The sequence below is a fragment of the Cariama cristata genome, unplaced genomic scaffold (assembly GCF_000690535.1).
Source record: "Cariama cristata isolate BGI_N322 unplaced genomic scaffold, ASM69053v1 scaffold3510, whole genome shotgun sequence".
NCBI classification, from domain to species: domain Eukaryota; kingdom Metazoa; phylum Chordata; class Aves; order Cariamiformes; family Cariamidae; genus Cariama; species Cariama cristata.
In genome coordinates this window covers 7,529-32,283 of record NW_009595066.1, presented here as the reverse complement: position 1 = coordinate 32,283, position 24,755 = coordinate 7,529, and the positions used below count along the sequence as shown (strand labels likewise).

Here is a 24,755-nt window from a genome sequence, read left to right as displayed (position 1 = left end):
GTCACTGCAGTGGCAGCGCGGGAAACCCTAACGGCGTGCTGTCTCTGGGTGATGCTGCTCGGTAAAGTCTGGTTACACGTACGCGTATAGCTGTACAGAAAGAACGGGTTATGCTGGCAATGCCATGGGGTATGATGTGTGTTGAACGCCAGTGAGATGTCAAGTGTTTTGCATTTGGTGGAAGCAAAGGCCTCGCGCTATTCTAAATAGGCTATTTGGGAATAGATACAGAAAAAGCTTTTCAGGATATTGAGTCACCCGTATGTTTGGTAGTAGAAGTGTGCTGGTATGCCATTTTAAATAGATCCTGTGATTATTCTTGCAGAACGGTTAAAAACGTGCAACTGATGCTTTAGGAAATGGAAGATAGATCGGATAGTTGCTTTGAAGTTGTTACAATGGAAAGGTCAGATGCAGAGCAACCATCTGCATCCCTGCGGAGAAGGGCAGTTGGAGAGTCCAAGGACGGGGACCCAGCAGAGAAGCTTCTGCTTTCAGAAGACACAGGCACTGTGCAGCCGGAGGAGGGCTGTGAGCAGCAGTCTTCTCTGGAGCAGCCAAGTTTAGCACAGTGGGAACAGCCTGGAGAAGGACTCGGCGATCAAGAAGTGATTGCAAATAACATGCCAGACGTGTCTGATGCTCCATTCAGCGCACATTCTGAGAGCGCATCTCCTGTTACCAATGAGAGTTATTCTACTTCACCTGAAGTAAGGAGTTCAGGAAGGGAAGAACGAACATCCCAAAACTCAGTACTATCAGAGAATACATCAAGTAGGACGGTAACAGGTAAAGAAGTTATTAAAATGTTGGACCTTAGGGCTTTAAAGAGATTTTTTTTTTTCTTCAACTTGATTATGGCTTCTTGCACCCCCCACCCCCCCTGCCCATTCTGTTCATGTTTGCTGGTTTTCAGTCTTGAAGTAATTTTTTAAATTCTCACATAAAACATACTTGAAAAGGTGAGGAATGTATTCTTTCTCCCAAGTTGCAGTAGCAGTTTATAGACTAATACAACATTTTATGGAGTGATCTTAATTTCCAGAAACATATATGTATACCTGTTTTGTACACGCATTTGCAAAACAGCAGAGCATAATTCGCATGAGTACATGGGCTACTAACAGTTTAGACTAAATCATAGCAATCACCTTACTATTCTACGTCTCTGAGATTCCCCTGTAACTTCCCTGCCACCCTTCCGTTATCCACGTCTTTCTCCTGCAGTCCCCAAAACACTCCATTGTTTCCTGCACTTGCTTCTCTGCATTCTGGGTGTCCTGTGTTATTTCCTCTTCCCAATTCAGTGCCCCATTTTCTTAGGTCTTCGGAGCGGAAGGCAGCACATCCCACTCAGCAGGCAAGGGCAGTGAGCAACCCTTCAGAGTACGGACCCGCTGATTGCCTTCCTCTTGGCTGGGCTGGCATTTGGATGCTCTCATTCCGAGTAGCTGGTGATGGCTTCCTAGGAAGGGCACTGTACCAAAGCCAGATAGACCCTTATCTCTAAATCAAAAAGAAGTAATTTCTGGAGCTTAGAGTTAAGCAGATCTGATTCAGAATGCAGTCTTTGAATAAACACCATGTCAAGTATTGTGTGAAAGACAGCAGTGATTGAGCCATTGTATGCTTAGATCAGGTGTAAATTGGAGCAGGTTTAGGTAAAGTTTTTCAATAAAAGTTCACTGTATAGATGGGTAACTTGGATTTAAAATTATGCATTTGCAAATAAAACACTTACTGTAACTTTTTAAAAATTGTAGTACGAATGACTTTTTATGTGATGATGGTATTACGTTTGGTATCTCTTTAAAAAGTGTGTGATAATACTATTGCAGCTTTCAAGTAGACTGTCTTTCCAGCTGAAAAATCTATCATTATTCTGTGTTGCAGTATTTCAATAAAATCATCTCAGGGTAAACTTGAGTTATTTTATTTATTTGTTTGTTTTGAGAAGCATATTAGGAATTAATTTTGGTTTTATTTTTAGGAAGCATGACTGAGGATGATGAAGCTCTTAGGAGGACTAGGGCAAATTTTGATGAAACTATCCAGTCTGAGAAGTTATGTCTTGATCAGGAACATTTTCCTGGGAAAACAGTTCAACAGGATTACCACATGCCTGATGTCATAACTGTCAGAGTACAAACAAGTAAATACTGTTTTTAAATGTGTATCAATATATATAATCATGCTCTAATCTCAATCTGTTACTAAAAGAAACAATATTTCTATCTTGGAACTTCCATTTTAACAGATTCTGATTCATTCCAAGATGTAGTTGTAAAAATTGAAAGACCTACCTATCATAAACCATTTCTGGGTGGATTTAAGAACAGGATAACAGGAGTGGAATTTCATAATGCAGGATCACAAACGATACCCAAAAAACGACCTGACAGAGGAATTCAATTATTTTGTAGGGATTTTTGTAGGCAAACGCAGGTAATGGCTTTGTAGCATCTTCTTAGAATGTTGTTTTTGCCAAACAGAATAGAATGTTGACACAATTATTTCCAATAGGAATTAGGAAGTAGTTCAGAAATACGTGTGCAATTGAAAGTATTTAGTGGATGAATGTCATTCGTCTTGTGATTTTTGTTATTTTGCCACTTAACTGTATGAGGAAAAAAAATCTCTGCGTATTTTCTGTTATAATCTGACATACATTTTTTTCCCCAGACGGTTTTTGAAAAAAATAAGCCACAACAAACAAAAAATACAACATCAACACAGATGACTAAAATTGGCCTGTATGTGTCAAACATGACTGACAAACTAGTAAGTCCTGGAAAGTATCTCACAGCGGAAGAATACCATAAACGTAGACTCGAAGCAGTAAGTTCTCATCTGTTTGAAACTGTATCTGTAAAGCAAAGTATTATGAAGGATATCTGAATATTTAATGAGTGTTCAGAGTGTTCAAAGAGTGAATTTAACAGTGAGCTGCACAATGTCTGCTTAATCTTCACATTCTGTAATCTTTCAGATATGGGGGAAGCGTGTGTCTTCTCATTTACAGTATTAGGGTTTTTAATGACATTTGAGACCTTGTAGTTTCTTAAATGTTAGGAATTGTGATTTTACTGGTTTCTGTCTTACAGTGACAGCTAAGCTTCCATATAGAGTGTTAGGAATTAAAATAGGCTTGTCCCTGTGGCATTTTCATGATCTCTTTAGAAGGACCTAAGCTACGGACTAGATAAAAGGAAGAAACTTTTGATGATGAGAGTGGTGAAATACTGGAACAGGTTGCCCAGAGAGGTGGTAAATGCCCCATCCCTGGAAACATCCAAGGCCAGGTTGGATGGGGCTCTGAGCAGCCTGATCGAGTGGAAGATGTCCCTGCTCATTGCAGGGGAGTTGGACTGGATGACCTTTAAAGGTCCCTTCCAACCCAAACTATTCTGTGATTCTACATGCTTAATGTATGGCCTCAAATGGACAGAGTATGGGATTAGGATTTAGGAGACCTGCATTCAGCTTATGAGTTTTGTGGTTTCCGGGTTTGTTTGTTTGTTTTAGGAGGCCTGACAGGTTACCTTTGGCATACTGTTCTCTTTTGGATTATGTTCAAGCTCCTGCTTTGGCATTAAGGTAGAACCTGGCTGTTCAGACACATGCAATGGGCCTGTGGAGTTTTTTGCTGTGCTGAGTTGCTTCATGCAGGTGATTCTGATGACACATTCGATATAGTCATTGTGCAGAGGATGCCATTTAGGCATTCCAAATTGCTTTTTGAAAACTGCTTGTTTGGTGACTGCACACCTAACAAGTACATGGAACATTGTGTTAGGCAGGGCACTGCTTTGTAAATGCTCTAGTAATTAATTTGACTGCTTAAAACAGGCAGTCTGTAGCTATCTAAATGAAGGAACAGTTGGTTCCTCATGTGTCCAAGTAGGATAATTGGATAGGCATTGTTGGCTAGATGCTTTGAAATCTTCTGGGTAGAAGTTTTCTGTCAGAACTTCTCGTTTGGTCAGCATCAGCTGGTAGCAACAAGTATCTTGTAGAAGTGGAACCCAAACAGGTTGCTGTTTCCTCAGGACTGCCGGTATGTTTTACTCTGATTATTACTGCCACTTACTGAAATCTGTGATGTATCTGTAGGTAATCTATAATGCACAGTAGAGAGATATCAGCTTGGTGTTGGTTCAAGTTGATGGATTCGCACAGTGCGGTGTAGTTCCATATTGAAATACTACCTGAAGACATATTCAAGAGAAATGTTGGGTTAAGTATCTCTAGAGACAGTATAACTGTATTAGTGTGAGTTTTGTGCTTGATAGACTTCAATGCTGAACAATGCTTATTAGCTCATGGTATTGACCTGGCTAAGCTGCTTGTGATGTAAGTCCTAACGCAGCCGGCAGAAGCTCAGGCTTGTGCGTTGTGCACCCTTAGCTTAGTACAGACATTGCCCTGGTCTTTAATGGGCACAGCTTTGGAAGGCAGATTTTTTAATTTTATTTTTTAAGTTCTGTCATAACAGTGTTGGTAATTTCACTTTTGCTATTTTTTTACAAATAAAGTGCTGTTGACTTTCTGTGTATGTGTGTTGATTTTTGTATTTAGAAATGTAAAAGAAATTTTGGAAATATGTGTCTAAATTCCCAATCTATATAAACGGATAGTAGAATGAGGATGTCTGCCCACAAAGCTGAAGAGAAAAGAAGATAAACAATACATGGCAAAAGGCGTTTTTTAAGGAGAGATTTGAAAAAGAAAAATAGATTTTGTAATTGCAGTTTATACTTTAACTTGATTATTTGAACCTAGTTTCTCCCCTGTTTCTCTCACTGATTAAACTCCTGCAGTTACCTAAATAAGTAAGCTTACTAGTGTTTAGACTAATAGTATATGACTGGTTTTGTAACATTTAAATTAGTTTGAGTACCAGACAAATCTTAGAAAATATAGATAAGTAGCTACAAAAAATAACACTTAAGAGCAAAATACTATGCTATTTTGTTTTAAATTCACAATTCTTTGGTATTTTATCACATATAGGTAATAGTATTACAGACATATTTCCGTCGTTGGCGTGCTATAAATGTAGTACAAAATCTGAGGGAAGAAAAGAGGTTAAGGCTGGCATGGGAGGCACAAGAAGAGTTACGGAGAAAAAAAGAGAAAGAAGAAAAACTAAGAAAGGAGCACGAGCGAAGACTGAACCCTAAAACAAAAGAAGACTTTGAGCTACTGTACAATTCTTTAGAATGTAAGTTTTTTCTTAAAGGGATACTCTTAAATAGCAAAATAGTACAGTTTGTTTAAAACAAATTTGTGGGTTTTATGTGTTTCTATAGATACTTTGTTGATTTTTTTTTTTTAGTTACAGTTGAATTTCTTTTGTTTTTAAATAATTATTTGACTTTCATATATTACTAGAAGCAGAAAAAAGGCCCTGTTGCTGTGTAAGCGCTGTTCAGCAATAACTACAACATCCCTCTGTTATCAACATCCAAAGCATAGAAGCATACCAGCTACCGTAAAGAAAATTAACTCTATCCCAGCCAAAACCAGTACACCTTTTTAGGAAATAGCTTGTAGAACAGTGCTATTTGGCAGTTTTATTATTCTTTTTTTCATTCATCTCCAATGTTAAGGTCAGCTAGAGGAACGAGAACTGGTTTTTTTTTGATCAGAGTTACTTTAATCTTTTTACTCTACATTTAAGATGCTGAAAATAGTGCTATGAAGAAATTACTATCAAGATCCATAATTCGTCATTTAATATAGACATTTTTTATAATGAATTAAATTTTTGCCCAGAATTCTACAATACATGACTGAGGTTATTCCTTTTGTCCTAGTCTTGTTCTACTGATGCTTTTTCTCCTTTCTAATTTATTTCATGTTTGACAAAACTGTGTTGTCAAAATTTAAAAAATCTATTAGGAGTCCTGGAGGGCATCCTGAAAGACTTACTTTTCCTGCTGGGGTGGATAGTGTCTAATACAGGAAAGCACCTCTAAACTTTCCTGGAAAAATAAGGTGAATACTGCAGATAATTGACAGAAAACCTTACAGGAGAGTGATGTTGCAAATGGAACACAAAACCTAGAGTATTTCCTTTTGGAAGAATAAAAACAATAGAAAGCAGTGGACTTGTACCAGCATACAATGAAAGTGCAAGAGTTCTTTTTAAAATGTCTCCTTTTAAGCAAGATGATTGCATTGTGACTTGTAACAACTCACATGTTACCTAGGCTACAGTGCTTGCTTATGGTATAACTCTTTGGCAGGTTGGACATTATTGTCCTTATAGCAGAACTGGCCTGATGGATTACCTGCTTCATTGCAAAGCCACCAGACCTACCTTAAACCATCTCAGCTATTTCTTCCATGGTAAACTGAGCATAAATTTGGTGGCGTGTGTTATTTGTAGAGCTTAGGAGCATGATTCAAGAATTCCCAAGTTATACGCTAATCTTTTAATACTGTCATACTTCGTGTGGCATTGAACAAATCGCTTTGAATGGATAAATGACTTATAAATATTACTGTTTGTGACAAATGTAAAAATTATTCCCCGTCTTAAACTTTAGCATTTTGGGAATGGTATGTTCATGAGATCTGTGGTTTGTTAGGGGTTGTTTCCCCTGCCCGCCTTTTTCTTCACAGATAGTTAGCTTTTTGCTTCACAAGAATCAAGCCCTTTTAAAGGTGTGTCTGACGAGGTAATCAAAAGCCAAGGTACTCAAATAATCATTTCTTCCTCTCAGCTTATGGCAAGTGCTACTATTTGGTAGTAGATTTCCTGCAATATTTTCTTTAAAAAACTGCTTCCTAGCTAATGTGCTATCAAATGTATGATGCACTTTTTTTTTCTTGAAGTGTGGAGTCTTTGTTTGCAATAGAAACAATGAAGCCGAGTTAAAGTTCTGAATGAGTGCTGAAATTCCCATTTTTTTTAGATTTAAAACTTATGTTTATATAAGTGTCTCTTTTGCTTAATTTAACGTCATTGGATTCACAAATAATAAAACTTCCAGCAATGTATGTTCAGGAATTTAATATCTAGGCAACCTGAAAAAGCATGTGCCACTTCAAAAGTGGAACAGAACAAACTCCAGTATTTGAAATGTCTTTAACATTTTATTAAAAATAGTGGTCTGGTATCAATCTTTTTGTTTTCTTTTTGTTTACCGGTGTTGACTAGTTGTTTCTCTACATGGAGACTTGCAGTCATGCTCTTTATTTTAATAGAGCTTAGTGGTTCTAGGAAGGTTTTTTTTTTTTTCTACCTGCATCTGAAACTACTTTTACATTCTTATAGTGTCAGCAGTCTGCACAAGCTAAATCATTGTGACGGTAATAGAATGAGACTATTGTCCTCCAGAGATCTGTGAAGGTTATTGCTGCTGGTCACAACAGGGGGATACTATTACAGGGTCAGCCAGTACAAGCAATTCCTGTTGGTACAAAAACTTGCCTATGGACTGTATGGTGCAAATGAGATGTATCTATATATTCAGTGTGTCTGCATATAGAGACAGTTGTTATTTATTTGAAAAGTATGAACTACTTTGTTTTATAAAAACTGGAATAAAAATTGCAATGAGTAAAATCTCTACCTGTAGAACAGATAATCTAAGAGGAATGTTTTTAGCTTGGTTGCATGTATATGGTGAATCAGGGGGTGAGTATTGATGATAACTGACAGCTTCTTCATTTCCGTAAGTACAAAATTGCTTACTGTATTTAATTGCTCTAGCTTTGAAGTTGCTGCTCCCTTCAGGCATATAAAGCTTCATGTAAATTAATTCTATACAGTCCTTTTGTTTGCTGAAATGGCTTTATTTAAAAATACATCTTTGGATTCTCAGAACTTGTCAAACAGCTGTCATATTAATAGCAAAGCTTGGAGACCCTTAAGGAAATGAACTGAAATATTTTTAAATGGAAAACATAAGGTATTGTAGATAAGGAAGCCACAGGCAGAAAATAAACTTTCCTCCTCTCCCTCTTCCCTGCCTGTAATCTTACCTGATACAGGTCGTTTTAGGCTTTTTCAGTAAGTATGCATCACATGTTCAATTGTTTTCTTTTACGCTGGGTTTTGCTTTTGCATAACTGTTCTGGAACAATAACAACACTTTGAGATATTACTCAGGAATGTTGAAGTTTTGGATCTTATAAGATTCCCTACAGAACTCCAGAGGTATTTGAAATAGAACAGACTCTTCAAAGAAGCCAAGAATAGTTACAGTGTATGCAAAAGGCAACACTATTCAGTAAACACAATTTCATTTTACTAACAGATTTCTGTAAAGGAATGTAGCCTGTTTATCAGCAGTTATAGTCAAGAAATGGCTACTACAAAATAAACTGTGATAGACACATATGTATACATCTGTATGTTTCTGTCACTAAGTAGCCTAACTTACAAGTGCAGCAGGTACCTGTGGTTTGGTGATTTGACCGTAAGAGTCAGAAGGCCAGATTCTTATACAGCGCGTACTGATTCACGTGCTGCTGTCGTTACCACCCTGTGGTTTGCATGCCAGTTCCCTCCACTTGAAGGGTTCTGTTGTAGAAGAGGAAAGGGAGAGTAAAGCAATGACTGTCTTAATTACTAATGTGCAACCATCTGCCTTAGATGGCAAAAGGTGATACAGCTGAAATATTCGGTGTGAAACGTGGAGTGCTAAACATGAATGTCAGTCAAGTTTTATCTCCATTTTGGAGGACTTCAGTCTTCTATAGATTTTACTCCTTTACGCAGGGAGAAGCAGTAATATTCTCAGCACTGAGTACTAGTGGTACCACAGTGAGATGCTGTCCTTAATCTGTTGAGAAAATCTCCATAGTATCTTTTCTCGTGACTTTGATGAGCAATTGTTTAAAAAGTTCCTATTGCTCATACCTTTTGGAGCTGTTTGAGTCTCAGACAGTTATTTTAGATGCAAAATCGTGAAGAAATCATTTCATCACGTTTCCACAAGAGCCTAATTCTTTTTCTGACATTGAGCTTTTTCTCCTAACCCATCTTCGAGTTTGGAGAATGAATTGGCGGTTTGGAACTGATGTACACACACACACTCACAGAACATCTGCACAATTTACATTCATTTCTGATCCATTTTGTATGTATTGAAAATATGCATCACAATCAATTCCCTAACATAGAAACTGGCTTTTAATGAATATTGAAAATTAATTATGTTATTTCTTAAAAATGAAAGGATAAGTTTCACTGGAAAACACCTTGTAAAAAAAATACCCCAAATATTTCTATCTATAGTATGGAGGCAGGAGGAGACTGAACGGATTAACAGAACTCTTACTGGAGCTGAAAGAAAGGCAGCATTTTGTGGACTTCTGGAACAAGAGGCACAGCTGATTGCTTCCATTGGGAGACACAAACTAAATGCAGATGAGGAGAATCGACAAAAAGCAATACTGCACTTTCTGGATAAGGTCAGTGATGTAATTTTAGGCTGAACATAAAAAATACCAAAGTACAGGAACAAAAAAGATCTGCAAACTACGTGCCAAAAGTAGCTTCTGTAGCTTTAACAGTTAATCATGTGAATGCTAGAAAGTTATAAGTATCCAAATTATCTACTTGTTCACCTCAATATAATTCAATAAATTTCTTTTTCCAAGCTGAGAATTTCTTAGCTCTGTGACTGATTGAAGGACTAACAGTGCATCATTAAGACTATTAACTACCTGTGTCTATGGTAAATCTCAGGTGTGTATATAGAATATAAAAAAACCAGCACTGAGTGGATGAATTTTGTATTATGTAACTATTCTGCGTAAAGAACATAATTCTGATGGCACTGTTAGCAGCATTAAAAGCTCAAATTCTAACAATTCGGCATGGTTAATTTGAGGTTATAAAGCATCAGGATATTGCATACCATTCTATATTTTGTACTGTGTGCATTACAGTGATGTAGGAATTCATGCATGGAAACTATGCTCTTTCCTAGCTTGTTTTTGAAACTTTAAAATTACCTTCTCTTTCAAAAATACTCAGTTTCACCAATCAAAACTAATGGCTAAGTGATTTTCCCTCTAGTATGATCTGTTCATTGTTCTCTATAGTGAAAAGTTGGCTATTGCATTTAAACCTAAATGCAAATGTTTAAGCAAGTATTTGTAAAATTAAACTTTAACCCTGCAGAATGGATTGATTTTTTTTTTTTTTTTTTTTTCCTTTCCTTCTTCTGTCAGAAATATTATCCTCCAGGAACTAGGTTTGTCATTTATTTTCCCATTGAGCACAGGCCTCTAGTCATCATGTGTCTGTCTTTAAAGAAAGCATTTATTTTGTATATATTGAACTTGGTTATTAATTCACTAGTTTCAGTTGCATTAGAACTTTAACTTGAGATTTTATTCTTGTATAGTCTTGGGGATGAAATTTAATGCAAGTGTCCTTCAGGCTTTCATCTATGAAACAAAGATGAGAATTCATTCATACATAAAGATGATTTAGAATGGCATTAGATTCAATGGCACCTTAATGTAAAAAAAGTCCTTTTTAGGTATACATTCCAGCAATCCATTCCCTCAGAAAAAAGAAATAGTTTATTTTCTGGCTAGTTTCATAGTATGTGACATAATTATGAAAAGAAATATTGCAGCATAAATAGATTTTTTATTATATCCTTTCTTTTTTAATTTTCACTATTTAGTGCTCAAAAGTAAAAATGGCAGTTTTGTCCAAAAGAGACAAAAAAATGGTTTTTTTCATTCTTTTTATTACTGATGTATGGAAACTGGACTGTAAAAAGTGATTTGATAAAATCTATTACCTTTCTTCATTATGAACAAATTACTGATCTGAAGTGTTGGTAGAACTGTTACCAATTTTATTGCTGTGATGTGACTGTGTGATTGTATTCTCTGTTACTACTTTCAAGAATATCTAGATAACTAAATATTTAGGAATGATATCAGAACCTTGAATCATTTCTATGTTAAATGTTTGCTTCTACTATTTACAGTCTATTCTGTTATCTTCTCAGAAAAAGAAGCCTGGAACAGTCAAAGTATATATATTTATCTCTAACTGAGTCTCTTTATTTTTCCTTTAAGGGCCGCTTTCCAGTGTCCTATCCTACATAGATTACTTCCAGTATATATCCTCACAAGTTGTACCGTTTTCTTACATCTAGGAATCAAAAGCAAAATGGTCTTCGGTACTAGAATTGTTAGTGACAATTGATGTTTGGAGATTCAGGAGACATATGAGAGACAAGAGATGCTCTCTCTTTCCAAACAGTGGACCTGCTTCTGAAGCAGTTACTACTAATGTATTTATTCATATTTTAAATTTATAAATCATGTTTTTCTTTAGAGAGGCTGTTTTTTTTTTAATTTGAAGATCTAGTGAGCTTCTGGACTACTGCAACTTTTTCTTTTCATGGTTTTTTATCATGTCAGCTGTAAAGTTTTGAGTGTTGTTCTAAACTGTTGTCATAGCAGCCTAATTCAGAGGTAAAGAAAGTAACAATTTCTGCATTTCTTAAAAAATAAAACGAATAAAAAACAAGTTTGGAAACCTCAAAATTAAATGGATGGTTTGTTATGACTGTAACAGCGCAATTTAAACACTTCAAGCTGTAGTATGAAATTTGTTGTTGGAGTGCTAGATTATAGGTTATTCAGTTATTTCTTGAACTTTGAGCTGATAACGTTAATCTGGACACTTGCCAGTTAAAGTTGAAATAACACTTTTCGCATCTGAAGACTGCAAGCATTTCTCTTTGCTGCAAAAGCCAATGTGATAGGAAACCTGCTTCTCCATGGAAACCTTCATTCCCTTCTTTGCTGCTTTTAAGCATGTACCTCCTTGTGCATGTGCGCTTTTACAATGGTTGCTACTGGTTTGTGTGCACTACATTCGAGGACATTCTTTTTATGCTGAACTCATTCTTCTTCAGCATTTGTGTTTTGAAGAGGAAGTAGTTGATTAAGCTTTTATGTAGCAGTCATATTTTCTTAAAGGAATTTGTGTAATTATTAACTATCACTCAGTTCACATGTTTCATGCTTTGTGCTATTTCTGCACCTGTCCTATGGATTTGGTTTTTTTACTTTTCTTACCTTTTTCTCTCTGTGTCTGTGGTGGTGTGTTTCTCTCCTCAGGTGCTTTTTTCTGCTTTCATGCATTGGCAGCAGAGTGCAGTTATAGCAGTCTTGCTTTCTGAAGTAATACAGGTAACACTGCCAGCGGACTAAAAGGCAAGAAAATGCTGGCAAAAAATCTCCCAGTTTTAGTTTTCTCACATCAGTCATGAATACATGAAAATAGTCCTGAAATCAGAGAGCTTGTGATTCTTTCTTAAATACTGGAAATCTTCATACTGATGATGCCTCTGTATTTTTTTTTTTTCCCCCAGTAAAAAGCTGCATAATTTCTTTCTTTTAAATTATTTTATTTTATAGAATATGCAGTTATGATGAGGTAGTAAGAAAAATTACAGAAGTTGCAGCTATGATATCTTGCTTTGAATAATTTAGACGTTATCATAATATAGTTGATATGTGTTAAGGGTCATTTACAGAGTGGAATGCCAAGACTCCTAGCTCATATAGAGGTTGTTGCAAATTTATCGGAAGAATGTAGTTTTAATAACTATTTCCTAGGGTAAACTCTGCCCATTGACTCGCCTTAGCAGAAATAAATGACCTTTCTGTGCTATAATAAGTGATTTCACTGAAGAGAATCAAATGCAGGTACTGAATTAACTACTCTGTGGAAAATGGTGATTTTTGCCAGTCTACCACACAAAGGAGTTACAGCATGTTGTTAGTTTTTTTTGTTGTTGTTGGGTTTTTTTGTGTTTTGTTTTGTTGTTTTTTTTTTTTTTTTTTTTTTTTTTTTAGAATTTCTAGTACTGTACAAAGATAGTGAAACAAAGGCGTGAAGTACAGTAGAATGCTCCCTTTTTATGACAGAGAAAATCACCTGTTTCTAGTTTTGCAGAGGTTCAAAGATTTCACTAAGGAATGAAGTGTTTTATTTGTTACTGATGTCTGGGTTTGCTATTGCATTTCTTAATGAGTTTTGGCTCTGATTTGTGACCTCTGATTAACAATACCTCCTTTAATTGGAGTTCCACCCCCACTGATAATGTAATTAAGTGTCAGTTATTCAGTGTTAAATCCTTTTTTCAGTTACCTTTTCTTTCTTTTGCTTACTTTATCATTAATTTATTTAAAAGTGAGGAAAGTTCTATTTTGATTGTGATGGTGACTAATCATATCTGTTCTAACTATCTAATGGTTTTGGTATTTTTATGACTTATCACCATAGCAAGCCTATATATTTGGTCAAAATAATGATTACGTCAATGCTGGGGTCATATCCAGAAAACTACTAGGCATGTGAATGCTGCATGAAGTGTTGCTGTACTTAACTCACACTGAGACTGCAAAGTGAAGTTCACAAGTGTTTGTGAATACTCAAGTTACAGATACAGTGCAAGAGAAGAATTAATACCCAGAATGAGGCTCAAAATAGTTGTCCCGATTACGGAAAGGGAGTGGAGTTAGCTAATGATGGGGAGAGGGTTTTGAATACTGCCTTTCTATCGGATTTAGATACCTCCCTCCCTATGTGACAGTGTGGTTTGCAACCAAAACCAGTCCTCTTGAAAGAGGAAAATCATTGGACTTTTCAGACTGAGTGGGGCAGCTGACACCATGTAACTTCTCACTCTTTATAGAAATTAAATATGTGGAAAGAGACAATTGAAGTAGTAGGCACATGTTATGTGGTTAAGTTAGCAAACAAGAAGGTAGGTGAAGTATCTGATAAGCTGTGGACTCATACTTTGTGTTAGTCAGATTTAATGAAGTCTATGCCTTCTATCCGTCTGTGTAGCTAGCATAAATAGAACAGTTCCCTGGAGATCTTTTGTACTGTAGTAGACTCTGAAGCTTTAAATTTGCAATCTTTACACAGTCAACAGTCCCATTGATTTTTACTGATAGTTTAGAGGGATTTATGACTGCAAAATGAAATATAGAGCAAATATATTCTAACACTACTGTCAGTAAATTCGCTTTAAAGAAGTAGAGCATATCCCTGTAGGAGAATATTATTTACTTTTAATATATTGTAAGTCAAAATTTTCATGACCTGAAACTTTAAACAAAATGTGCAATTGAATACTTGCTCTGGTGGAAAAGGTACTGTATAAATATCGACAATAGAATTAGCCTTTTGTATTAGTCAAGCATTAATGTTAAGTCCCTATTTGCTCTGGTGAAACTTGATGTAACGTAATGCACTTGTTCAGCTGGTGATCAGATTATAATAGCTCAGAATTATACGAATTGTTTCTGAAGTGTGCACAACCTAAGAGATGGAAAGCATATGATGGAAAAATCACTGAAATGGATACACAGTACACACTCCGTGCCAGAGAACTATCTGAAATCTACAGCAGCATTAGCATGAATGACATCCCAAAAGATGAGCGAATAGATGTGCTGTTAACACTCAGACGTACAGTGAAGGTATGTTTTATTTTTCTATTTGTGTTTAGCTTGCAGCTGTATTTCCCAAAGATACAGTCACTTAATTACGTTAACACATAAGCAATGCTGCTTCTGGCAGACAGGTGCCAGGATGATCAGCTGGCAGCGAGAGAAAGCCTAGTGTACCACCCGGCATGAGCGTGTCATTTACATTCTAAATATACTCTGAATTCATATTTCACTTTGGGATGTGCACATTTTTCTTCAAGTGGTTTCAGGATTTTAATCCCATGGTTTTAGACTTTTTTGTATATTAAAATAGAATACAATTTTAGTACAAAGTTTAGCTTAATGTTTATAACTTGATGAAAACCATGGCAAAGATGTAAGTGGCTATTACTATTTTTTTTTTTTTCCTCAGTTCTTTGAAATGTCTGCTTAGAACCTTTTCTCTTGGTTTGAGTTATCAGTTTTATGGGTGGCAAATACTGATACTTTTTTTTTTCTTTGCCCCTTGCTCCCCACCCCCACTGCTGCTGCCAATGTTCCCAGTGAATTAGAAACTTGTTGCATTTCTTTTAGTCTTTCGTATTTGTTTTATTTATTTATTTCTTTATTCATGTACAAAAAGAACAGTGGGAGTTTCAGGGTACTTTCAGGAAGATACTGTTGACGTCAAACTAGAATAGAATGCCGCTTCCTGGTCTTATTGAAACAAACAAACATCTTGCTGTTCGCTTTGGTAGTACCAGAATTTGATCTAAAGCCAATATAGCATTGGGAGCACTGCTGGCTTATGAACTCCTGCCCATCTTAATACAGGTCAATACTGCTGTAGAGAACAAATTCTAAAATTTCTGTAAATTTTTCTTCTGTAAAATTTTGGCTATTTTAGGTGAGAAAACATTGAACTCATTCACCTTTTCTCTCTCTCTGGAGAATCTCCTGCTAAGCATTTGAAATATTGGAATGACTAATTTCTAAGCATACTCATGAAGTCCCCCATGCCTTTTGTGTGGTGCTTTTTTTTTTTTTTTTTTTTTAACCATCTACTGACTACATACATTACACCTCCTATCACATAGCCAAAGGAAGCTTCTTGGGGAGGTATTTTTGGGACTTTTGGAAACTGAAAATTTTGCATGTGTTGTGTGCCTCTGCTTAACATTTTTTTAATGCCTCCAGGTTTAGAGTTCCTCACAGCTTTGGTATACATACAGGCCCCTTAAAGCAGAATCTGTAAGCATTCTGTTTTGTATTTCTTTACATTAGTTTTCTTGGAGGTTGTTTTCCTAAGACAATAAGGGGTTCTTCTATGTTCTATGAACATGTTCTTACATGGACATACAGAGGTATGAATGATGATTAGCACAGAATCCATAGTTTGCTTCTTATATCTGCATTATAATTGTTTTGTTTGTTTGCTTCCTTATTGTTGTGGAGTTTGTTTTCCTTTGTGTTTTCTTTCAGGAACATGAATGTAAATTAACACAGGAAATAGTGGAATTAATCGACAGGGAAATTGACCTCATGTCAAGAGAGGTAAAAGAATGCAACTTAGAAGGACTGAGGAAAAGAATTTGTACGTTATTTCTTCAGTATATTAAAACTCCAAAGTTTAACCCTGAAGTTGCTAGGATGCTTAAGGTATTATTCCTATTTTGAAGTCTGACATAATGGCCATTGAACTAAGGATGGCGGAGAAGGGCAATGGAAAACAATGAAAGCTTTTTTATTTTTCATTTTGCTGTAGAATTGCAGGAGGAGTTCCTCAAGAAGTAAAATGTAGCAAGTACACAGGCTTCACATAAATAAGCTTATATAGTCATATAGGAAGCATGGAGCATAGATATGGGTGTAAGAACCTGACAAGTGCCTGGTAGCACCAAAATTGTCCACGAACTCTATGTACAAAATAAAAAATCTGAGAATTATAAGTGATAGATCTTACGGGACGGTAACAGTAAAATGTAATAGCAAACAGGGAACCAATAGAGAGAGCAGTTATCTTTTTTCCACTGGACAAGGGGCAGCATCCCATGCAGCCAGAAAGGAAAAACATTGTCGTTGTCAAAGTGATATCTAATGAGCTTGCACCTAAGCAAGAGCAATTACAAACTTCTGTTGTACAACCAGTTACTACTTCATGAGAAGGAAGTAGCATGAGAGGAAGTGGAGAAAACGGTAGACACCTCTCAAGTAGTATGATTGATTTTATTTTCTGACTATAGATTACAATTAAAAAGATCATTTTTTTATCATATGTTGCTGCTTTCGGCAGCAACATGTATTCTGCATCTGTCAAAAGAGGATTCCTCTTACAGTGATTGATGGTATCTCAGGAGTAGAGAATGTGTCAGTAAATGTTAGTCAGATTTAGAACCAACTAACCGTTATCTTACACTAGGTTTATGAACAGCGTTACCTAGATGCATCATAGCAGGGACTGGAGATGGGAGATCTTTGTCTTCTGTAGCTTTTGGTTAACTGTACCTTGAGTTGAAGACTGAATTGCACTTGTATTTGTGTTTGAATCTTGTAACCTTCTGGAGACCATAAAAAAGATGGCAGTTCATCAACACACTGTCAAAGTGACCAAATCCATAGGGTTCTCTCCAAAAAAGACAGATGACCACAATAGGTAGCTGGATTATCAGACTAGTCAACATAACCAATTACAGACTTAGGCCCTCTGCACAGACTACACTGTATTCTTTCCAGAACCCATGAAGCAATATGAGGAGGAGGAGATTATTAGCAAGTTTAGTTCATTATCTTCCCCTATATTGTTGTTGGACATGTGGCTCTGATGATTTTATATTCTTATGCCAAAATATTAATATGCCCATAATCTCAGGGTTTTGACATAAAGGGCAGATTCTATATGAATCATAGAATCATTATGGTTGGAAGAGACCTCAAAGATCATCAAGTCCAACAGTATACCTGATGCCACCATGCCCGCTAAACCATGTCTTGAAGCACCACATCTAAACATTTTTTGAACACCTTCAGGGATGATGACTCCACCACCTCCCTGGGGAGCCCATTCCAATGCTTAATGACTCCTACAGTGAAGAAGTGCTTTCTAATGTCCAGCCTGAAAACTAAATATGTGAGAATTAGTTTCTCTTCTCTCTGTGTTGTCATCTTTCCAGAATGGCTGACAATCTGCATACATAAAAGCACCAGCAAGAGCACTGAAGCATAATGTCTAGGATCTTCATATAGCTTAGAAATGAATTGACTGATTTCTATAACTAGTTTTAACAAGTACAGTAAGAAAATACAATGGCTTTTGGTCTTCTGTTTAAAAAAACAAAACAAAGAATCAGATATTTTAAAATAAATACTACAAGATTTTACATGTTATAATACTTGCATGAATATATGTAAAATGTATTCCAACAGAGTCAGAGTGACACACAAATAATACAAAGATAGTTTGTGGTAAATTGTTTTCTTTTTTAAATCTTACAGGTTCCACCAGATCCCTTAAAGCTTTATAAAAATGTTAACTTCTGTCATAGTTGTGAAAATTACTTACCATCTACTGAGTTTCCTGTTCCCACTAATTCCCGCACCATTGGCAGATGTCGCATGTGTTGCAAGCTTGATAATGAGGCTCGGCGACGAGATGCATTTTCGAAGTACAAACTTATACTAGAAAATCTCAGAAGATCTGAAGCTGATTATCAGGATGGTGCTAAAATTGTTTTCTTAATTCAGGTACTGTCTGAAAGAGCACTGCTAATAATGGAAACCAATGGTTTTGACTATAAATTTTCCTTTATTTTGTGTATGTTGTTGACAGGTTGAGAAATAGGCTAAAAGCTACAAAAACTTCTTCCTGTGATACAGGATGTTCCAGACCATAAAGAAGCAGCACTTAAGCTCTTTCAGTATAGCTGTACTTTCAGAAGTGGTTACAAGGTATACATTAAAAGAAAGCAGAAGTCTAGCTGACAGGTCAAAGAGTCAGATGATCCATATTCTTCTGGTTTTGCTGTGGCCATCCTGTTGCCTAAAGATACTAACATCATCTGTAAAGCAACAATAATGTTGTTGTGGCTATAATATTATTCAAGACATAATGCTAGTAAAATATTTTGAGCCCCATTATTTGGACTGTTTTAGTAATACCACTAAATTGTTTTGTGTTCTCAGAAGTTAAAAAAAAAAAGAAGGAGCTGCGGTTTTGACATTCCTGTTCTATGTCAGTAGAATATCTGTATAGTTGGAAGTTTTACTGTTTTGCATTTATTAGGAAGGGGATTCACTAAATATTTTTATTTTCTAAATTTTTTACTGTCACCTGTAATCATCTGTAATCTTCTGCAATATTACTAAGTAGCTAATGTTTTTTAATAATCATTACTGGAACAACTTAGTTCAAAGAACTTCTTGCCTCTGTCTTCAGCAAATTCTCTGTTTTAGTTGTTATTACTTATTTTGTCAACAAAAGAATTTGACATCCAATATCCACTGGGAAAGTTTTAAATCTGAGGTAATTGCAAAGTGTTATTTATTGAAAATATTGAACAGCTGAGATTTACTTGAACTTTCTGAGCTTTAGTAATAAAAACCTCTACAACATCAACTTTCATAGAATAGTTTTTGAACTGTATCTTCAGTATGTCTGAATCAACAGCCAGGCAAACAATAGCCAGTCATTGCTATTCTACTGCTACCAAAACAAGCCACGCTGTGGTTTAGCACTTTGCCAGTGGCAGCTGCCAAAAGGAAGACTGGGATTCTTTAATTATCATGCTGGTGTTAAGAAATATTATCAAAGAACCTGGATTTTGTAGATGTTGTTCGTCCATATTGGTTTTCACTTAAGATGAAAAGGTTTTTGTCTGTGTCTAATTTACTTAATATGTAAACATCCTCCAAAATCTTCTGGACCTCTCTCACATCAGATCTCTTGTGATGGCTGGTGGCCAATGATGCACTGAAACATGCCTGCTTCTTAACTGCTGACACCGAAAGCCCTCACTTGCAGTTCCATTTATGGTTGTACCACTGCGACATCTCTAGATACTGTGTCATTTTCATCCAAATTAACTTCTTTTCTTTAGAGTGGTAAATAGCTAAACAACAGAGGTTTGTATCTTAAATCACTAATTTACTAGGGTTTTTTCCCCTAACATTTCCTTAAATATTATTTTTTTTCTGAACTACTTGCTTTTTTCCCTTCTCCTTCCAACAACCCTCTGTCCCCTTCTGCACTTATATCCAGAAAACAGCTCCGAGGCATCTAGAAATGACTTGAGCTTAGAGTGGTAAATAGCTAAACAACAGAGGTTTGTATCTTAAATCACTAATTTACTAGGGTTTTTTCCCCTAACATTTCCTTAAATATTATTTTTTTTCTGAACTACTTGCTTTTTTCCCTTCTCCTTCCAACAACCCTCTGTCCCCTTCTGCACTTATATCCAGAAAACAGCTCCGAGGCATCTAGAAATGACTTGAGCACAACTAAAAGTCTTTTGTGGCAGCTGTGACAGCTTCATTCATTGCCCAGTGCAGTACCATTACTGGCTCGGATTGTGTTGTCTGTGGATAGATGGAAGACTTTTGTGATAAAAGATTTTTCTTCAGATCTCTTGCACTGATTCTAACTGTGTTTGGGTTGACCACCTATATGAATGCTGCTAAGGTTTAAAAGGCAAAAAGCAGTAGGTGAGAGTTACGGTAGCCGCAGTAAGTTCCTCTTACTGCAGCTAAAGATCTTTTTTGTATCAAAATGAATTAGATCAGCAAATATGTCAAGTCCCGAGGCTGCTTTTTATTCTTTCAGAGGCTTTAACTCTGCCATGCTCCTTGGAATCGATGGTACATACTATGGCTTTGATTTTTCTTGGTGAGCAACATCCTAATAGCAATGTCGTATTCATTTGAAGTTACAAATACACTTAACTCGTTTATTGGTTTGCTGTCTACCCTTGTTTCCCAGTCTCACATGCTGAGCATTCAATGATACTTGCTCCCAACCTGTCAGATGACAGTACTTGAAGGGCATTTCTGTTTCTTGTGAGCACAGAACAAATCGGGGAGGAAGCATCATTTGAAATGAATTGACTGTAAAATTTCACAGTAAAAAGCATGCCTACCTTTAAAAAATGCAGAAGTCTCTTAAATCAATCTCTTCGTATAACCTGAGAAGTTTTAACATAAAACAAGCTTTTACCTATTTTTGAAGCAGAAAAAAATTGTAATCCAGGAAAAAGGAAGAGTCAAATTATGGATCTGTTTCACATGGACACTTCTATGCCTCAGTATAGATTTTTTGCAAGTTCTGCTAACTTTTCATATGTGTAGCTTAGCACAAAAATAGTGGTACTTGCCAATATGTCTGCTTGCAAATTTCTTGCTTCTAAGAAGAAGACACAGAAGTTATTTGAAATTTTGTGAAAAGTAGGAAATACTAAAACCAGAAGCCAATTAGTGAAACCTAATAAAGGAGTCCCTGAAGGACCAGATTTAAGACCAGATGTAGGACCAGTCCTATGTTCTTGGAGTCAGTAGGCACAGATTTATTACTAGTGGAGGTTCTAAGCCCAGCTTTTATCTTACATGTTCCTTGGCAAGAATTTACATGGGCTCCTGGATTTTGGAAGCAAGATGGATGAGAATACATGAGGCTACACTTCACTAAAGCACTGTGTTGGTATAGTTTCATTCATCCTTTGTCAGGAATTCGATAAGAAACATGCAAACACCATTACTTAATTAAGTCAAGATTTTTTTTTTAGAGAAATGAGTCTTCTTTAAATGGCTAGCTTGGAGGAAAACCTATTTAAAAGTCTATTTTTTACAGACTCCTGTAGGTAAAAATCTTCTAATAATTTTCCATGACTAATACACAGAATAATTAATGGAGAGTGGCAGAAAAGCTTGCCAAAGTTCAGTGGTAACTGCCGTCCCAATTTTTTTTTTTTCTTTCTGTGTTTATCAAGATATAGTAGTGATTTCAGATGGCTAGTAATAAATTAAACAAATTAAGACTGATGTAAATTAACCTTAGACATAAGTTAAAAGTACATTTAAAGGCCTTTCTGTACTAGAGAACTTTTAAAAACACACCTTTTATTATTTTTTGTTAATATTGTAGAATAGCTACCTCATTTTATAATCTCATTTGGTAAAATGAGCAATAGTATCATAAGCACAATAAACTCTCCATATGTCAACAGCAGAGTGAAGGGAAGAAAGCAAAGCAGTGATTTGGGGTCTGTCACAGACAGGAGTTTTTCTTGTCCTAATTTCCCACATTTTCCAGGCCAGATTATTCTGATTATATGTAAACTTGAAGTAATTTAGCTATGTAATAACTCATCAAATAACATTAATTCTGAACCCAAGAATGAAATGAGGAAGACATCTCAGTAATGACAGAGATGGATTATTGTTATTAACCAAAAAGGTCTGAACAGGGTTAAGCATGCTGTATGAGCAAAAAACATGAGATTTATGAAGCTTTATAAGTCAATGGAAGATTGGCAGAGACAATCAAAGTAAGAATGTAATATTTTAGAGATGATACAAGAAAAATGCAGTTAATAATTGCCACACCATGCTAAAGGAAGATGTGTATGTCTAGACGTTGTTTAACCAAGTCATTATATGACATATGCATAGAAAAAATTTTCACTCAAAGCTTTATTTGGGTTCCTACATGGTTACAATGCTTTTGTTGTAGAATGAAACATGCTTCTTCCTTCTTAACCCTATTTTCCATTTCAGCATCCAGATCTGCAGTACATGATTGAGAACATCTGGGGCTGTCAGTCTGCTCTCAGTGGCTGCAGTGACCTCTATGAGTTGGTTATGGTCAGATGGGATAAGCAGTGTGAGTGGTCTCCGTGGAACACAATTCTCCTCACTAAAGATGAGGCAGATGCACATCTTAAGATGTGTAACCTTCAGAAGGTAAAATTTGATGGGCTTAATTTTTTACAATATTTATGTTATGTTTTAATAGAATCCTGTGACTAATGATGTTTGGCCAAATTTAGTCCTTACACTCATCCATGTTTAAATTGGCCCGTTCTGACTATTTAAGTGATTGCATCTGTACTATTAGATAAAACTGGCACTAGTCCAGAGGGCAGCTGGCACGTACTACTCGCATCCATGTACCTGAACTCTGTCTTGCCCTGATTCTCCCTCCACAAATGCAAGAAGCTAACTAGCCTCATCTGTGCTGCCTAGTGAGAGCAGTGCCATGCCTATGCTCTTCCCTGAGCTGAGATCAGACAAGAGCTAGCTTGGATGAAAAACCATACTAAAGACTAACCATAAATACTATGACAGTTGTGTGCCTGCGCACTTGCACATGCTCTGCCCTCGTTAGTTTTTGGCCTTACAAATTTCTCATAAAATAACAGAATGGCTCTTTGTCTAGAACTTAACCATTTGTCATAATAAAATGTCTCAATTTACTTTCTTACATAAATTTCATTTAAGTACCCCTGACAATGTAATTTTATAGTTTGCAATTAAGCAATAAAAACATAATTGCTGTTCTGAGTTAAAAAACTTCAGATTTTGTTAAAGAAGTCATCGAAGCTGTGTATTTTTACACCACTCCTCCCAAATTCCATATCTAAACATGGTAGTCTGGTAAATGTCTCACTCACTGGACATCATATGGTAGAGTATTTAGTTTTCTAAGGCACAGGAGAATCCTGTGAGCTGTGTTTGTCCTGCGATTAGTAATGGATTATTAAGCCTTTCACCTCTAGGTTATTGATTTATGTAAGCAGCGATCTGAGGTCATTGTTGTATAGTGTCCTTTTGTTCAGGGTGTTCTTAATTCAATTTCTAACACAACATGTGTGCATCACAAATGCAACTTCAGCTGTTAGGCATTGCCCATTTTTGCAAGTCTTAAGAGCTGTGATAACTAAACTGACAGAGCAAATGAATTGCTTTCTTAACGAAAGGTTTGCTTTGGGGACAAAATATATCAGGGAATTCTAAGGGTAAAGGGAATTCTGCCATCCATGATATTTTTTGTGTGTGTGCTCAACTTGTGTCTTCAAGCAGACACATGTTTTTGTAAGCATTAGCTTTAAAAGGTAAAATCGATTTCAAGCTGGAAATTCCTTTATTGACCCCTCTGTCTCACTTTCAGTCAACAAGGCAACAATTCAGGCAGTCTGAATCTAGTGATGCTTCTCTGCATCCATAAATTTATATTACTAGCATTATGGCGGGCAAAGATTCTGATTATGTATTTATCTGGTTTAACTTCATAAGGCTGGATGTCATAGTCAAAGAGATGCTATTAACTTGATTAGGTTCAGAGCTTCAGTGGAGTTGGGAATTAGGCCCGAAAAACAAGTAAGATATGCAAGCCTACCTAAAATAGTAAGGTATTTTCACTTAGCTCTTGCTACAAAAATAGAAGTGGACCAGGTATAGTAAGGAGTCACCTTTCTTCACTGATAATGGCCAAAGCTTTGTTTAAAAAAAAAAGAGATTGTGAATGTCGTAGGTTGAATCATTGTCTCTCATTCACTGAAACAAAAAAAGGTGCCTCAAGCACTTTTTTTAGTAGCAGTTATTCGTAATGATGACTGTAGTGATTGCAAAGAGTTTTTTCACCTAAATATTCTGGTTGTTTATTACATCATCTGAACTACTACTAATCACTAGAAATTTAGGAAGACGTCACCACTGAATGGAAAGGCTGACTGATGTGCCACAAAATGCTTGCTAGCATGATTATATGTAAATAATCACTCTGATTCTTATCAAGGAAATTTCCTATAGTCATCACCTTGCAAATGCTGGTATTTAAGCATCGCCTTTTTTAATTTTCAAAGGTAAATACAAAAGTTCTTACCTGAAAAGAAATCAATAAGTTTTATCTTGAATGGCAAAAAAAATGCTGGAAGTTTTTCTGGTTTTAAAAGGTAACTAGTATTTTACAAGGAGTGGTTAGTAATTTTCACTGTTGGGCCATAAGGTAGCAGTATAGAACTACAAAATATTTCATTATGTATCATATACAAATAAATTATCTGGCTGAGTTTAGTAAAGGGTCACTATCTATACTGTCTAAAATATGAAGCAACATGGAGATTGCTAGATATTTTAATTGTATTTAATGAGATTTGGATTTTTTTCCTTTCAGGCTTATGAAGAGGCATTTATTCACAGAATAAAACATAAGCATATCCAGGCAAAAAATTACTTTGCTCAGACTCCAGCGATGGCATCATTTTTGCATAGGAGTGACAATCAGGCTAATGCCAATGAATTTTTAATAGCTACGCCTATTCCTACTG

General features: G+C 36.0%; 1 protein-coding gene across 1 annotated transcript; it reads left to right on the top strand.

Annotated features, from left to right (window-relative positions):
• Positions 1-359: 359 nt before the first annotated feature.
• IQUB (IQ motif and ubiquitin domain containing) lies at positions 360-24,755 on the top strand (the record flags this gene model as incomplete). The annotated part of the gene is made up of 11 exons (XM_009700364.1): positions 360-789; positions 1,991-2,152; positions 2,258-2,445; positions 2,683-2,838; positions 5,014-5,224; positions 9,254-9,429; positions 14,323-14,493; positions 15,925-16,101; positions 17,935-18,183; positions 22,204-22,389; positions 24,602-24,755. Coding segments are annotated over exons 1-11 (2,260 nt in total), but the record flags the coding sequence as incomplete, so codon positions are not given.